The sequence below is a fragment of the Trichechus manatus genome, unplaced genomic scaffold (genome assembly GCF_000243295.1).
Source record: "Trichechus manatus latirostris isolate Lorelei unplaced genomic scaffold, TriManLat1.0 scaffold00116, whole genome shotgun sequence".
Lineage (NCBI taxonomy): Eukaryota > Metazoa > Chordata > Mammalia > Sirenia > Trichechidae > Trichechus > Trichechus manatus.
Window position 1 is genome coordinate 7,414,697 of NW_004444052.1, and position 17,443 is coordinate 7,432,139.

Here is a 17,443-nt window from a genome sequence, read left to right on the forward strand (position 1 = left end):
GGGGAGGGGGGAGGGGTTATTATGTCTTTATTGAGTATTTAAGTATCTTTTGAAACAAATGACCTGTTCATCTGTGGCCATTCCATCAGGCAGTACCTTGATGTTATTAGTGGGTTAAAGGCAGCTTACTGTGTGTTTGCTGGGTCCTTCACTCAGCAAAATGTTAGCGTAAGGAAACCCATGTAAGCAGTTGTGTCAAATGGTGTTTCACAAGAATGAGCCATTCAGTCTTTGCTCACTATATATTTAATATTTTATTATTGTTGTTATTATTAATTGGCTTTCTGTATTCTATGCCTTTTATTTATAAAGACACTAAAAAAAAAAACATGTTTGTAATTTTAATAACATTTTTCCCATCTTGTAATATCCAGAGCTACTTTATAAATTCTCTGAACCAAAACCATTTTCCTCAGTATATCACTTCTTCCCCCACCTGTATCAGAAAAAAATTACCCAGTATAGTTCAGGGTATGAGAAGGATCAGCCACACAATCCAGTGCTTCAGTTTTAAAATACAAAATTCTAACTTTAGAAGGATGACGTGATCTCAGAGAAAGCCTTGCCAGCAGGTATAAAAATAAGTAGTAGAAATAAAATGCCATAAAGTTATTTCTGAGTTTTCTGAATTTTTTTCTAAGAGATTACATAGGAGACTCAGGAAGTCTATTTGTTCACCAAGTTCCACTTAGAATGTCAACACTGTGCTATGGATGAAGTGGTGGCAAGAAGACTGGCTTGTGTGCTGACTTCTGTTGTTTAGCAAGAAGTTTACGGTGGTGAAATGTTGATTGCCGATACAAAGTCACCAGGGACCAATTTTCTGTTTTATAATACCTAAGTTTAGAACAGGACATACACCTGAACTGCAGTGGTTTGGTTGGATGGAAGCGGAAAACCCAATTTTTATTTTCATAAATTTTGTGGATATACAAGGGCTGTGCTATGCTAACCATATTCTTATTCAATAAGATGGATTTTTTTTTTGAAACATTGTTGTTTCTTACCCCTAAAGGTCAATGTTAAGTACAGAATTCTGAATATATGAATTGGTTACAAAAAGTATGTCTTCTTATCAAAGAGTTAGCTCAGTGGTTGATACTTGTGCTATAAATGCAATTTCCAGATTACTGTCACAAGTTATAGCTACATATGAGAGAGACTCAGTTTATTCGATTTATTTTATGGCAGAAGGACCTAAATAAACTGTGAACCACATTTTATTTCTTTAAATTGTTATATTTAGTTTTTCTTACTTTCAGCAACTCACACTGATGCTTGGAGCTTATCTGTGTGTGTGTGTGTGTGTGTGTGTGTGTGCGCGCGCGCGCGCGTGCGTGAGTGCTAATGTGTCTTTTATTCCTTACTGTCATTCCGTTATCTATCCACACCAACATGGGAGAAGTTAACTAGAAGTCAGATCTTGCTTTTGAGCTTTATCATTTTATCTTTGTAATTAGAGTATCATGTTGTTATTTAGCCAGTGCAAATCTGTTTCAGCCAATCTCCCTAGAACAGGTTGTTGAAGGGCTTTGTTTATTATAGAAGCAGTATAAATGAAGGATTTTCTTTCCTTTCTCTCTCCCTTCCTCCCTCTGTTATAATATTGTGTATGATGTAGTTAGGAAGTAATGTTTAAGCATTATAAATACTTGTTTTGGACAAGTGAAATCTGAAAAGCATCAACAAATAAAGAGCAGAATAAACTGCTTTAATAGTTAAAGTCTCAAATTCAACATGGTTTATAAATATTTACTATGAGAAATCTGAGAATTTTTTTCATTTTTATGGTAAAAATTTCTGTTCTAGTGTCTCTTTCTTAATTGATTTTTGTCTATTTAATTCAAAATTATATGGGTCCTATTTGCTTTACTCTGCTTTATGACCAGAGGCTTCATCCCTAACCTGCATACCTTTGGTTACCTGGAGGGACTTAATGAAAAGAGGGAGACTGGATAGTTAAGCAGATTTCCTAGAGAAATGGCTCAAGTGTATACCCTAGTGTGTGGGTGAGTGGAGTCTTATAACGTATTAAAAAGAGATTTTCTCTTCTGCCTATTTGTGTCAGTAGAGCAAAATTGTGGAGATAATGTTCATAATGGAGTAAATATCAGAATAATAGCTAAAATATCATTTGTGAATTGTCCCAGTGCTGTACTTACTTCTTTAATCTCCATTTATTTTCACATCATACTAGCCTCACTTATTAATAAAATTTGTTTTTATTCCACTTTCTCTTTCAGGAAATTTCTAAATTAATATTTCATATCTATGTTAAATATTATGGAAAAGTGCCTTTTTATCTTGATAGTGCCCCCTTCTTACAATTTTATTTTTTCACTATTGCCAAAACACGTAAAGAAATGGTTTTAATAGGTCCCAACTCTAAATTTTTCCATTCAGCCATTCTTTCCTCTATTTCTTTCTTCCTTTTTTTTTAAATTGTGCTTTAGGTGAAAGTTTATAGAGTAAATTAGTTTCTCATTCAAAAATTTATATACAAATTGTTTCATGACATTGGTTGCAAGCCCCTCAATGTGTTAGCACTTTCCCCCTTTCCACCCCAGGTTCCCTGTGCCCATTTGTCCAGTTTTCCTGTCCCTTTCTGCCTTCTCATCTTTGCTTTTGAGCAAATGTTGCCCATTTGGTCTTGTATACTTGATTGGTCTAAGGTGCACGTTCCTCATGTGTGTTATTGTTTGTTTTATAGGCCTGTCTGATCTTTGGCTGAAAGGTGAACTTCGGGAATGGCTTCAGTTCTGAAATGGAAGGGTGTGCAGGGGCCATAGTCTCGGGGGTTCCTCCAGTCTCTGTCAGACCAGTAGGTCTGGTCTTTTTTGTGAATTTGAATTTTGTTCTGTATTTTTCTTCCACTCTGTTGAGGACCCTCTACTGTAATCCCAGTCAGAGCTGTTGTTGATGTTAGCCATGCACCATCTAGTTTTTCTGGGCTCAGGCTGGTGGAGGCTGTGGTTCATGTGGTCCATTAGTCCTTTGGACTAATATTTTCCTTGTTTGTTTGGTTTTCTTCATTACCCTTTGCTCTGGATGAGACGGGACCAATAGATGTATCTTAGATGGCCAGTTGGAAGCTTTTAAGACCCCAGATGCTAATTATCAAAGTAAGATGTAGAACATTTTTTCCTCCATTTCTTAATCACAATAGAAAACATCATCACTAAGTCTAACCTCCTTTGACATAAGAAGAACAGAAAAGATGCACTATTAGAGGGAAGGTAAATAAAAAATTATAGAATTATACTGTCAAGGCTTTATATAAATTATAAATTTGTCTTTAACAAACTAAGGATAGGTCTTACAGACTCCATGCAAACAAATGTGTATACTGAAATTTCAGCAATGAAGTGTTTAAAGCATTTGCTGTGATCTTAATTAGATGGATGAAATAAATCACTAAAACATAGTTTAAGTAAAAACCTGGTAAAATCAATTATTCTAACTAGACAGGGCCAAGTAATTCATTATAGTGTATTTTTGACCACCAGAACCTCAGTTAATCTGCCTAGGAAGATGTTAAAGGAAATGGAAGAAGCTATATCTGAATCTCTCCAGAATTACGGTGATAAAATTCCCTTCTACCAGATGCAGTTAGATTTTGAGTGTCCCTGTTGTTTTGTTAATTTTGCTTACATTCCAGTTCCTTACCACAAGTGGTGGTACCTGAAGAAAAGACCATCAGCAACAGGTCAGGATGGTAGTACCTTTGGGATAGAGCTGCTTTTCCCATGTGTTTCCATGACTGTTAGTGGCACTGACGTTAGCAAACCTTTATGCAATATTCTTAGTACCCTATTGATATTATGCACTTTAATCGTTCCAAAGAAGCCAAGAATGCTGTATAGCGATGATTCCTTCTTAATGAATACATCTTAATTATTTAGAATACTTATGTCACTTTTTATTTTGAATAGTCTATTTGATGTAAGTGTTATGTGGATGTTTTCTAAAGTGATTGTATAGTAGGACATAAGCCTTTAAAATGTTGTTAGTTACCGTCAAGTCAATTCCAACTCCTGGCAACCCCATGTAATTGACTATATAAAGGAAAATTATTACACTTAAGCAAATCATTTTAGAAAAATTAAAATGTCAGCTTGCTAATCTATATGTTTGAGAGTTAATTAAAACCAGCCCTCTTCCTATATATTTTCTGTGTCATGTATATAAGAACATTATAGTGTACAGTTTTCTACATGTATATTATATGTAAACCAGTGGTTCTCAAAGTATGGTTCTCAGCCCACCAGCCAGCATTCGTGTCACCTGGGAACTAGTTAGAAACGTAGATGCTTGACCTTATCCCAGTCATAATGAATCAGAAACTCTGGGGCCCAAGAAATCTGTTTTAACAAACCCTCCAGGTGATTCTGCTGCATGCTACAGTTTGAGAACCACTGGTGTAAACTATATATAGCAAGATCTAGAAGTTTTTTTTTTTTTACCCTGACTCATACAGATACAGTTATACATTGCTTATTATATAAATTCAGCTTAACCTGGTTATGCATAGTCATTTATTGGCAATGATAATTTATTCTCAGTACTGTCTGTAGAAATACAGTATAGTTTATGTACATGTACAATTAGTTTGTTGATATTTGGTTAACTCAGTTTGGCATTTTTCTGCCACTTACTAAAAAGTTTACATTAAATGACTGATTTAACTATATAGGTGCAATGTTCTGTATTTCTTTTAACTGTTATGACATTTAAGTAGCTAATATAATTGACGGGTGCTAAAGTCTCCTGTTTATCCATAAAATGGATATATTGTGGGCTTTCGTTTCATTGCCCCTTACTTTACCAGCAGACTACAGTTTTGCTCTGGCTAGATCAACTCTCAGTACAAAATTCTTTGTTATTTCCCATATTTATATTTGTATCTGAGATAGCAAGATGGTTGGCCAGGTCAACGTAGCACCTTATTTAATTTTTTTAAATAGATAAAACTTCTTTAAAAGTAGCTTGCTTTGTATATGAACTGATGCAGTAGAGATACAGCTATCCTTGGGAGTTTATGCTTCAGACAAAAGTTACTTACTAAAATAAATATCAAATGAGATAATGCATTATATAATTACTAAAATAAATAACAAATGAGATAATGCATTATATAATTTGGGCATTTCTCCCATCTCAATTGTATGTAGCATGGCAAATGTGAACTAACTATATGTCAATTTATTCAATCATTTTAGTCTCCCTGTGTGATCTCCGTACCTCCCTCATTGTTCTAATCTTCCTCCCACTGTTTACAAATTACCAGTTAACTCATGAAAAAAGGGTCACATTTCAGAATAAAAATATCTTAAACATATATTCACTTTATAAAAATCAGCACTATCTTTACTTAATAGTAGCAGTGGAAATGTAAGTGGCTTATCCTACAAACTTTGGTGCTGGCAAATACATAGATAAACTGTTGGGAGATGCTCTAGTTGCATTCCTCCTTTCTTATCCTTTTCCCCCTTACCCACTTTACTGCATAATATATTCCTGTACCCAAAGCATCTGACCACAAGTTTATTCAACTCTAACTTGTAATACCACCTTTAAAAGCCCCATGTTTAACCATAAATCTTGATTATTCCCAGCACTCTCATTTCTTTTCCAGAAGTCATTTTCCTGGTTTGAAAGATTTTGTAAGGATTGCTTATTATGATTTTAGCTGATGAACCTCAGGACAGCATACACACACATACACATAAACACACAATCTCAGATGTTTGAGAGTGGGTTTGGAATCAGACTTCTGTGTCCAACAAAGAACTGTCCTGCACTAAAGTATTTGTAACTTCAGTAGCTACAGACTGATTTCAGTGAACTTGAGTTAATTTCTTTTGATGTAATGAATGTATCTGCTCACCTTTTTCCCTTAATCCTAGTTGATAAGCTCCAAGTAGTAGCTACTTTTTTGACAGCTTTTACTGAGTTTTGTTCACTTTCTTTTAGTCATTTAATAAGTGTACTATAAATATTTCATTAACCTTTTCTCAAGTGGTTTAACTACAGTTCTGCCATTAAAATTTTTTTATTTAATTTTATTTGCTTGGGCACATTGATCAACCACTGAACTGCCTTCCTCCATTGTCCTACAATGATGTAAGGATTACATTTTTGTGTATATGGCTTTAATAGTTGGGATTTCAGAGCACTGAAGCCAGATGTTTTCAGTTTGTTCTCTGGGGGAATTTTATTTGCATCTATGTTTTTAGCTATCTGTGATAACTTGTTAAATATTAAAAAGATATTTTGCTTCTATTGGAACATTTGTATACTCGCAACTATATTTCTGTAAACAGCTGCAGTCAAAAATAAAACATTGAAAGTTTTTATTTTGCAGTGAGTAGCTGTCTTTTCTCTTCAGACTTTGTGAATGAATTTGCGTTTTTGAATGTCAGTTTTGAGCAACAAGTATGTGGCTGAAACTATAAAATCATTAGGAAAGAGGTATGAAATACAGAGATATTTTTGAGTAGTTACTTTGTTTCTACTATTTTTTCAGGCACAGTACAAATGACATGGTATGACAATTTTTGTTTTGCTTAAATGTTTCATTTTTAGTACAGTAATACATGCACATGGTACCAAATCATGTAGCGTGCAGATGCTTTGTATGAAAACCAAGTCTTCCCATCCCTCAGTCCCACACCCAGAGACAGTCTTTTATTCTGTTAGTTACTTCTACATGTGTAAATTAGTGGTTACCAGAGTGTGGTACATAATTGATTTGAACTGAATCAAAATTATTTCAGGTGATACACAGATGAACATTATTTTAAACATATATGTATTTATTTTTTGATGGGCATTTGATGTGTCCACCTACCAGACTATGGAAAAAAAGTCAAGTTAAAAATATTAAATACTAATACAGATGATACATGGATATCATGAATTTGGTATATAATAAGTGAAATATACCACACTGTTTTAGTATGCTTATTCTTTCTTATTTTATCAAAGTTAAACAGTATGTGTTGATTGTTTAAAGAATGATTGAATTTTTAACATACCCAAATGTATACATCTGAATGAGTTGTCACTTTGAGAGGTCATGTATTTATTTCAACAATGCTGCCATTGTTCTCTCTCAGCATTTACTAACTTCATCAGCACTGAAAAGGAGAAATAATCAAATGAAATTTAGTAAGTATAAATATCAAATTGTCATTTGGTCCAAAAAACAGTATATGGGAGCAAAAGACTGATGTGAAGATGGGACTATAGTGGGATGTTGCTGCCAGAAAAGCTGATGCAATGTTGGGTTACATAATTTAAGTACAGTGTCTGTGTCTAGAACAAGAAATGTAATTGTCCTGCTTTATTCCAAGCTGGTAAGAACACTGCTCTGTCATCTTTTAAGGAACAAATTCTTAGCATTCATATAATCAGACCTAGAAGAGTACTGGAACATCATTTATCCCTGCTCAGGATACAAGAAGGGCTCTAGAAGTAAAAATCAGCTGTAGTTTCTCAACAGCAACAGTAATAGTCTTGCTCTCAGAAAAAGGTATTGATTGCCACCCTGGTACTCTATTTCATAGTGCCATCATCTCTGCTTCTACAAAGGCAATATAATATAGTAGTTAAAAGCATGGATGTTTGAGTTTGCCTGTCTGGGTGGAGTTCTGGCTCCAGCACTTCCTATTTAACTTTCCATTCCTCAGTTTCCTCATCTATATTATGGAAACAATAATAAAACTTTCTTAATAGGGTTGTTGTAAGAGTTAAACATATTAATCAATGTAAAATTACTTAGTTCCTGAGGCAAAGGTAAGTGCCTAATAAATGTTGCTTTGTATTAATATTACAATTCCTGATTCTACTCTTCTCTGCTTGTCTCTTGTACACTGGATCCCCATATATCGTTTTGCTTTTTCAAGGACATGTTTTTATTGTCTTCACTCTCTAGCATCAAAACTTTTTCTCTAAGAGTCATTCCCATTGCCATACAAATTTGCTGTAGTGTCTCTCTAAACAAAAACAAACCTTCTTTGACCACACATCTCCCTCCACTTCCTCTTCCCATTCTCCTTGAACCCATTCCAGTCAGCCTTCCATCATATCACTCCACTGAAATAGCTCTTGTCAAAGTCACCAATGGCCTCTACACTGCCAAGTCCAGTGGTCATTTCTCAGTCCTCATCTTACTCAGCTTATCAGTATTTGACGTACTTGATCACTCCCTCATTGAAGCACTTTATTCACTTGGCTTTCAGCACACCACACTTTCTTGGCTCTTCTGCTTTGCTGGCCACTCCTTTTCACTCTTATTTTCTTGACCTCCTAACATTGGGGGAGCTCTAGAGCTCAGTCATCAGATCCGTTCTCTATTGCTTAGGCCAAAATACCTTTTCTGTCTCTGTCTTTCAAATTCCATGACAGGATCAGAATCCATTATTCCATTTCCATTCAGTATAAAGCAGCCCTGTTAGGTGGGCTTTCAAGCAAATTCGATTTATTATTCAAATAATCTCTTATCCTGTCTTCCTCCGTAGAATCCACTTTTGCCTGAATGCCTCTGATCACTAGATTCACTGAAACTAATGAATGTGGGTCGTTTTATAGAAATTAATTTTATTGATTTGATTTGGAACTTTTCTAGAAGTTTACACAAAATTGCAGTGACAACGAAGGCAACAGAAAATATTTTGAAACTGAAACACCCATCCTTCTGCCACTGTGGGTATTGTAGAGGGAAAAAATATCCAATAGTAGTCAACATCTGGTAAAGGAGGTTCTCCAGCCTGTAGCCATCATTTACCTTGGCAGGTCAGTTTGCATCATTTCTCTTATTTTCTTTTAAAGTACCACAAGAGGGCGGTCTTTTATCATATTCTACTTGAATTATACCAATAGTGGGAAAAGACACACTTACATCATTTAAATGGGAAATTAGAATATTATGCCAAAAGTGTTCACCAAAGTAAACGAACGTCTAGGCTTACAATTTTATCCCAAAAGTCATGGGACCAAAACACATCATTAAAAGGGCAGTTGTCAGTTTATCAATGGTACAGAAAATAACCTTCCAGAACTTACTACAGATCACAAGTACTTTTGGTAGAAGGCTGACTACAAGCATTCAGTTATTTGTAAAATTGTTGTTACTGAGTGGTTGGAAGAGGGGTACTAGTAAATGAAATGGTTTCTATGGTCCCTCACAACTCCAAAATGATATAATTTCAAGTTTAATAGAAATTGTTGTAAGGCAATTATGGAGTTCTTAATGGATTAGTAATAAGAATTTTATCATTTTCTTTACGTCCTCCTTTTTGCAGCTATATATCATCTTAAACACTTTAAAATTTTTTTAAAGCATCGGAGGTACCCTTTCTTGATTTCATTCAGTGTAGCAGTTGTAGGGTGTGTATCTGTTGGTTTATTTCTGCAAACATTAAATTGGAAGATTGAGGTAAAGAAGAAACTTCTATTAGCTTTTCATTTCAATGTATCTGCGTGCACTGTATACAGACAACAAAGGTTGAAGGAAGAATCGCTCTCATGTTAAGCATATAAGTCACTGTAGTCATTAAAACCAACATATATCATAAACAAGCATTAGATAACTAATTTCTAAACAAGGTAAGTCCCTTAGGTCGGACAGACTCAGTCATTTCTTTCTCTGAACATTTCCCCTTTGCCATAAACCACAGAGAGGTAATTAAAAGACAAATAGGTAACTGAAGAGTTAGATGCTGTTCACCCATTTAAAAAAAAAAAAATTGTTGCTGTCAAGTTGATTCTGACTCACAGCGACCCTGTAGGACAGAGCAGAACTCTGCCATAGAGTTTCCAAGAAGTGACTGGTGGATTTGAACTGCTGATCTTTTGGTTAGCAGCCATAGCTCGCCATAGCTCTTAACTACTGTGCTACCAGGGCTCCTAGATACTGTTTAGCCAACAGCATACACAAAAATTTAGCTATAAAAAGAGGGATTAAATTGTGTAGATGACCTTAAGAATATTCTCTAGCATATTTCTGCGCCCTTTCGTTTTATATCCTAAGTGACCTCTTCACCCTAACTGGATTTTGGTCATATGCCATGGTAACAATCAAAAGAATCAGTAAAATTTAAGAATAAAACTATCCAAAAGTGTACAAGTACAGTCTATTCTCTCTATTCACTCCTCATGAAAAACCCAAATTTTGAAAACCAAAGCAAGTCAAGGAATCTTGAAAAGGATACCTAGATATAACTGCATTTTAGAAGGAAATCAAGTCCTATGCATCTCATTTTCTGGCTTTGAGCTGGCTGTCAGTTGGGATGGACTTGCCCAAGTGATGGCCCACAGAAAGGCCAAATTTCTGGGTTTTTTGCTCATCCTGTATCTCTTTTTTCATTAAGAAGTTTAGGTCAAAGAGGCTGCTTGGAGCAAAATACAATGGAGTCTCATCCCAAATATTCTCCAGGCGTTTCTTCCATCCTTCCAGGATCTGGATCCGGACATCCAGTGGAGTGTGCCCAATGCTGTATGTCAGCTGAGGTTCCAAAACTTGGAAGCCACAAAAATACAGAATGCCACTCTGGGGATACACAAAGCACAGAGGTGAGTCACAGAACAAATCCCATATTGTTTATACTGTACACAAACAACAAAGTTGCCCTGGGCTTCTCAATAAGATACAGGCAGTCCCTGGATTACAAACGTGTTCGGTTCCTAAGTCTGTCTTTAAGTGGAATCTGTACTAAGTCGGAACAGTTAGGTACAGTTCGTATCTAACGTCAGTTAGTCAAATGTTTGTCTGAGTATACAGTTTACCTTTCTATGCATAAAAAACATTGAAGTAACACTTCCAGATAACACTAAAATATCTTTAATAATACAGTAATAATAATGTTTTGATGCGTGTCGCAAAGTAGCACCCATTTGTTACTACAAACCATTGTATGTACCTCGAATTTTTAATATAAAAGGCTTTATGGGGTTGGTCTGTAACTACGGGTTGTACGTAAGTCAGACATTTATAACCCTGGGACTGCCTGCACTTCAATAAGGAGGTCTGAGGTAACCTGGAGAATCAGTTCAAAAATATATTCTCTCACCTTCTCTCTGCCTCCCTATACCTACCTGCTACCTATTTTAAGCTTATCCAGCTGTACTCTTCTTTAAATGAATAAAACCTTAAAACCATGCCAGCCTGGGATCGTCTGCCAAAAATGCCGGAAATTCTATTACATAAGGGAGCATTTCAGCTTCTTGGCAGCTGACTCTTGAAAAGTCACACAGATGTGCATTTCTCTGCCTCTCACGCCACATAACTAGATGATTCTTCACAAATGATTCTTCTGGGTGGCCACCTCATTTGCTGTTCTTTCCAACCTCTTACAAGAGATTATTTGAAAACCCCAGGACCACCAAAAAGTCTACTTCAGACTTCAGTTTGACTCATCTCTAAAATTGGCTGGACCAGATAGTTTCTTAAATGTTTATGGACTCTAACAGTCTGAGACTGTAGCAGCAGTTTGGAGGAGGACAGGAAGATTAGAGAGGTGTTAGTCATCTGAACAGAATCAGGGCACATGGCTATACGGTCACCTGCCTGCTTTCTAGTTCTTGGTTGGGAGACGATGTTAGAATATGTGCACACACGGGTGTATTCTATAAGCACAGGGGCCTGGAAAGAGAGGCACATTCCTAAAAGGAAGCCCCCTGTAGTTCTGAATTATTATTGCTCTTTCATCTTCACAACTCAGATCTATTTTCATCTGCTGTCTTGAGATTTTGGACCCCACAGAAAGCTCAATTAATTAATGCCCCTGAAAGTTCACTGAAAACAAGTTACCTGAATTGGCCAGAGAATGATATTCATGTCCCCGTGAACACCCTCCAGAGAGTACATGGAGCCACTGCCACCAGTGGTGATGGAAAGCACTGCCTTCTTGTTCTGTAAAAGAAAAAAAAAACATTACTCTCCACCATCTCCTTGGTGACAGGAAGTTAATGAAACAACCCCAGGGAAAAGAACACACAAGTCCACTCCATTTGCTGTTTATATTATTTCATACTTTGGCTCCTCTGAGCCACCCAGTATGACTCTTCAGAAGTACCAGCCTAGAAGATGGCACACAGACAGGTAGCCAGGGGCAAGCCAAAGGAGCCCATACTCCTGGGTGTGGCAAGGCTGTCATGATTATGTGAAATCAGTGCTGACTGCCTTGGTAGAGGTATTTGTCATTTTTATCTCAGTCACCCCACAGTGCTAGGCATGTAGTAGAATAGGACCTTTAATCTAGAAGGTCTCAAAGTGTTTCTTGTGCAGTATTTGGCTCTCCAAAAAACTAAGACAGACTTTTTATTATTATGGAAAATATTTTAAAGCAAATCTTAAAACATTGTCATTTCATCTATAAAAACTTGGTTATACATCTCTTCCAAAAGAGCTAGATTCTAATCTTAATATCTAATTGTGCTCAAAACTTGCCTCAGGACAGAATCCAGCTGTTGGAAAAATTAGAACCATCTACCTACCCGGAAAGGTCCCTTGTCATACATGGCAGCATATGTGTAAGCAAACTCGCCTATGAGCACTCGCTCAAACCAGCCTTTCAGAATGGCAGGGACTCCAAACCACTGCAGTGGGAACTGTGGGACAGAAGACACCAAAAAAGGTCAAGTCAGGGACACCCCCAGCACAGAAGGCAGCTCAGAGTGCTTAGCTGCTGTCTATGTCACTGTAGGGATGAGCCTTTCTTCAGGCCCTTGTCATTCCTTCTGGAGGAGTTAACACATAAAATAAAGAGTGAAGTATTATACTTGGTCAGTCAATTTGACACTCTGCTTCTGTCTAAAGACACAAATATTTGAGTAGGTCTGAATAAAGCCACATGTAAGGAAGATTTATTTATATGAAATCACATTTGGCATGAAAGTCTAAACAAAAGGATCATAGACAAGGTTTGCTTCAATGTATGATGCCTAAATCAATATTTTCTCAAGAGCTTGCTTTAGTAGGTGTGGTATAAAACATATGACATGTACCTTGAGCTCACAAATGTAAAATAATACCATTTAGATTAAACAAAACCACTCAAAAATGCAAACAAATGATCACTGACTAAGGGTTATCAGGGAATTCCCATGAGACAGTCTTTTTTGGCCTCTTGTCCTGATAAAAACAGAGTAAAGACTACAAGGACTATACCAATATTTCTTTTCCTTAATTCATGATTTAAATACAATGACAATAGAAACACGTCTAGAAGAAAAAGAAACTAGAACAAAGAAGGACTTTGCAGGACTTAATAGCTTCCTCTAATATTTAATCTACAAAAAAGGGCAATAGAGGATACGGTCTTATAACACAAAGAACATAGGTTTGGCAGAGAGATTTACGTTCTCATCCTGAATCTGCTACTACCTTTTTAACACGAACTTTTTTGCACAAGCCCCGTAACTTCTCTAAGTTTCATTTGCCTCATCTGTAAAAAGAGGAGCTTGGATGTTTTCTAGTCACGTCTCACATCCTTACAACTATGACTCCAATTGTGAGGGACCAGATCTTCAGCTTTTAGGATAAATGTGTAGGTTGTTCAGGGAACTAGATTTGGTCCTTTGTAAATGTTCTACAGTCAGAGCTAAAAATGGAATTGGTTGGCTTGGGGTTATTAAAAGTTCACTCTCCCTCAAGTTCTTAGAAAAGTGAGAAAATTGAGCTGGGTTCTAGTCTAGGTGGCACCTTGACATGCATTAAGGCCCTCCTTCCTAAGGATACTTTATGTTGAAAGTCTGTCTTAGTACACTGATTTTGCTAGAATAAGGTATTTTCTTGTCATCTGTTGTAAAACTGATATAATAAATATTCCAATCTGCAATGTTTACATTGCCTTAGATGTAGTACTATTTTACAGTGTACAACCTGCACAACTGTACTGATACTGAACAAAATTTATGCATCAAATAGACGCTAAATGCAAAGACCACCAAGGTCCTTTCCAATTCTAAAATATGGTGATTCTGAGATGCAGAACTGAAAGCTGCTACTGCCACTGCCTTAACTGCACTAGGAAAAGATACGGTAGAAAACCTGGGTCAAGAAGGCATCTGTTGGGGCATGTGGCATTGATTCATATCAACAAGCTTGGGGGTACAATAAAGGACTTCAAAGGTTGCATTCTCTGCAGCTGACTGAGTAACTACAAAAACCACAGAGGGTATCACCCTCTTTGTGAGGTTTCATGTCATATACTGCCAAGAGGCTGCCTGGAATTGGTAAAAAGCAAAGTTATTGAATACAGCCTGGTCCTTTAAGGAAGATTGACAAGATGCCTAGACAGTTCCAGTAATGGCGGCTAAGTGGTGAGGCAGCTTCAGGGAGAAGAAAGGTCATAATTTGCTGCTGGAACACATTAAGCAGAGCAATGCACACTTCAGCTGGGAAGATTACCATGGCAAACAGGTCAATCTCTCATGCATCACTCTAGAAACTATTGAGGATGCTTAAGGAGAAACAGAGAAAACTGCAAACTCTGAGAGAATCCACTAGGAATGACCAAGTGAAGGGAAGATCAGGTACAAGGGGGAAAAAAGCTCAAAGTGTATATGTCATCTTTGCAGTCACATTCATATACCCAAAGAGTAACAGAAGCAAATCATAATATCTGTAAATCTGTGTAATACTGCACCTTTGAAGTACCCCGATTTACAGAGAATGCAGTAAAATGGTTAAATGACTTTTCTGAGATCACATATCTACATAGTAATAGGTCTAGGACAAAAGAACTCAGGTGTCCCAACACCCCCTACCATACTTGAAATATCACAAGGTCTGCAGCCTCCAGCTTCTTTTGTTCAGCCACAATATCTGGGCTCAAACGACCTTCTTTATAAGCTAGAACAGACTCAGCAGGATACTGAAAGTTCTCTGGGTTCTTTAGTTTACCTGCAGAGAAGAAAAAGAGGCTGAGGCCGGGGGTGCTGACGCTGGGCCAGAGAACCCACAGCCAAGAAGTTTCACAAAGCCCTAATTTAAGGGAAAAGATGGTCTTACCCTTGATGTCATTTTTGGAAATGATGGGGTTGAACTTCATGGCATAGAGGTCTGACTCGGTGACCTCCCATCCTTTCCTCTTCAAAGTCTCTACAGCACCCTCCTTCATGGCATAGTTGAAGGACGTCCTCTCTGAGTGAGCCAGTACGATCAGTGCTCTTCTGACTATTTAGACACACACAGGGCATATGGAGAAAATCAGTTACCAATCTGCAAAGCTTCAGATACAGGACAGTCAGGATCCATAATGGAAGAGGTAATGTGGTTAGACGTTAGGTTATGCAGTCCATCCCCTGCAGACAGAAATCTATTTTCTTCTGAAAGTTACCAATGAATAAAGGAGGCATTTTGATTCAATGGGAAAACAGTGGCTAATTTAATAAATGGTGTTGGCATACTTAGCCGTCTCCATGAAAATAAAATTATCCTGTCTTAGTTAACTAGTGCTGCTATAACATAAATACCACAAGTTGATGGCAGTAGTAAAGAGAAATTTATTCTGTTACAGTCTAGGAGGCTAGAAGTCTGAATTCAGGGTGCCAGGGCCAAGAACAGGCTTTCGCTCTCTGCCAGCTCTGAGGGAAGGTTCTTGTCATCAGTCTTCCTTGGTCTAGGAGCTTCTCAGTGCAGGGACCCCTGGTCCAAAGGACACACTCCCCTCATGGTTCTTCACTGTTGATGGTAGTAGGTCCCTCTCCTCTGCTGCCTTCTCACTTTTATTTATTTAAATTTTTTTTTTTATTGTACTTCAGATGAAGGTTTACAGAACAAATAGTTTCTCATTAAACAGTACACATATTTATGACATTGGTTAACAACCCCACGACATGTCAACACGCTCCCTTCTCAACGTTGGAGAACGCTTTTTTTTTTTTTTGGTGAAAAGACACATAGCCAAAGTTAAACCATTTCAAACATTTCTACATGTACAATTCAGTGACATCAATTACATTCTTCCAGTTATGCTGCTATTCTCACTCTCCTTTTCCAAATTATTCCATCACCATTATCTTCAACTCACTGCCCCATAGGCTTCTTTTGAGTTGCTGCTATCAATTTGATCTCACATAGATAATTTTTTTTTTTTTTGTACCTTAGATGAAGATTTACGGAACAATTAGTGGTACACATATTGCTCTATGACAATGGTTAACCCCACGACATGTCAACACTGTCCCTTCTCAAACTTGAGCTCCCTAGTGCCAGCTTTCTTGTCCCCTCCTGCCTTCTAGTCCTTTTCCCTGGACTGCTCTGCCTCATTAGTCCCGTTTTTGTTTATGGGGCAGTCCAATCCCCGGCTGAACGGTGAACCTCAGGAGTGATTTCACCACTGAGCTAAAAAGGTGTCCAGGGCCATACTCTCGGGGTTTCTCCAGTCTTGTCAGGCCAGTAAATCTGGTCTTTTTTTGTGAGTTAGAATTTTGTTCTATATACTTCTCCAACTCTGTCCAGGACCCTCTGGTCAGAGCGTTCCAAAGCTCTTTAGCTCCACCAATAGGTGCCTGGAAGTACCCCACTCCGCCAGTAAACTTCAGCCAAAAAACAGCCCTCTTACTCTATGGGTTGGCAAGCCTAGCTCCAATGATAAGTGCCCGGAGTCTCCCCACTCCGCCAGGAAACCTCCTGTGCAAAGGCACTCAGCTCTCCCAGGGGTACAGGGGGTAGTGGCTGCAAGAGCACAAAAGTGGCCTTTCAGGCGTGCTGGCAATGTTCTATGTCTTCATCTGGGTGCCGGTAACATTGGGTGTTGGGTCAGTTTGTGCCAATTCATTGAGTGCTACACTTTAGAACTTGTGCACTTTTCTGTGTGTCTATTATATTCAATAAAAAAGTTTTTAATTATCCCACTAACACACTACATACAGCACGAATTTCCAGGTGATAAAAGATCTAAATTTTAAAAAATAAAACTATTTAAATAGTAGAGGACTAAAGGGAGAATTTGTAAACCTCGGGGTGAAGAAGATTGATTTTAAGAATCTTTTAAGAAAGATTAGATACAACAACAGATACACAGACCAATGGAACAGACTTGAGAATCCAGACGTAAATTCATCCACCTATAAGCAGCTGATACTTCACAAAGGCCCAAAGTCCGTTAACTGGGGAAAAGACAGTCTCTTTAACAAACGGTGCTGGCATATCTGGATATCCATCTGCAAAAAAATGAAACAAGACCTATACCTCACACCATGCACAAAAACTAATTCAAAATGGGTCAAAGACCTAAATATAAAATCGAAAACGATAAAGAACATGGAAGAAAAAATAGGGACAATGCTAGGAGCCCTTAATACATGTCATAAAGAGAATACAAACCATGCGTAACAATGTGCAAACACCAGAAGACAAACTAGATAACTGGGAGCTCCTAAAAATCAAACACTTATGCTCATCCAAAGACTTCACCAAAAGAGTAAAAAGACA

At 37.4% G+C, this 17,443-nt stretch overlaps 1 protein-coding gene across 3 annotated transcripts in view; it reads right to left on the bottom strand.

Annotated features, from left to right (window-relative positions):
* Nucleotides 1–5,538: 5,538 nt before the first annotated feature.
* NQO1 (NAD(P)H quinone dehydrogenase 1) overlaps nucleotides 5,539–17,443 on the bottom strand; it is a 27,215-nt gene continuing 15,310 nt past the window's right edge. Inside the window, exons 2-7 of one of the 3 annotated variants that reach the window (XM_023738416.1) lie at nucleotides 15,017–15,181; nucleotides 14,778–14,908; nucleotides 12,499–12,612; nucleotides 11,813–11,914; nucleotides 10,215–10,552; nucleotides 5,539–7,139 (exon numbers count right to left, since the gene is read on the bottom strand). In XM_023738416.1, coding sequence (XP_023594184.1) covers nucleotides 10,259–10,552; nucleotides 11,813–11,914; nucleotides 12,499–12,612; nucleotides 14,778–14,908; nucleotides 15,017–15,181 — 806 coding nt within the window. In that variant the 3' untranslated portion in view covers nucleotides 5,539–7,139; nucleotides 10,215–10,258. Of the gene's footprint in view, nucleotides 7,140–8,581; nucleotides 10,553–11,812; nucleotides 11,915–12,498; nucleotides 12,613–14,777; nucleotides 14,909–15,016; nucleotides 15,182–17,443 lie in introns of those variants that run through there. The other 2 variants (XM_023738415.1, XM_023738417.1) reach the window with 2 other exon arrangements.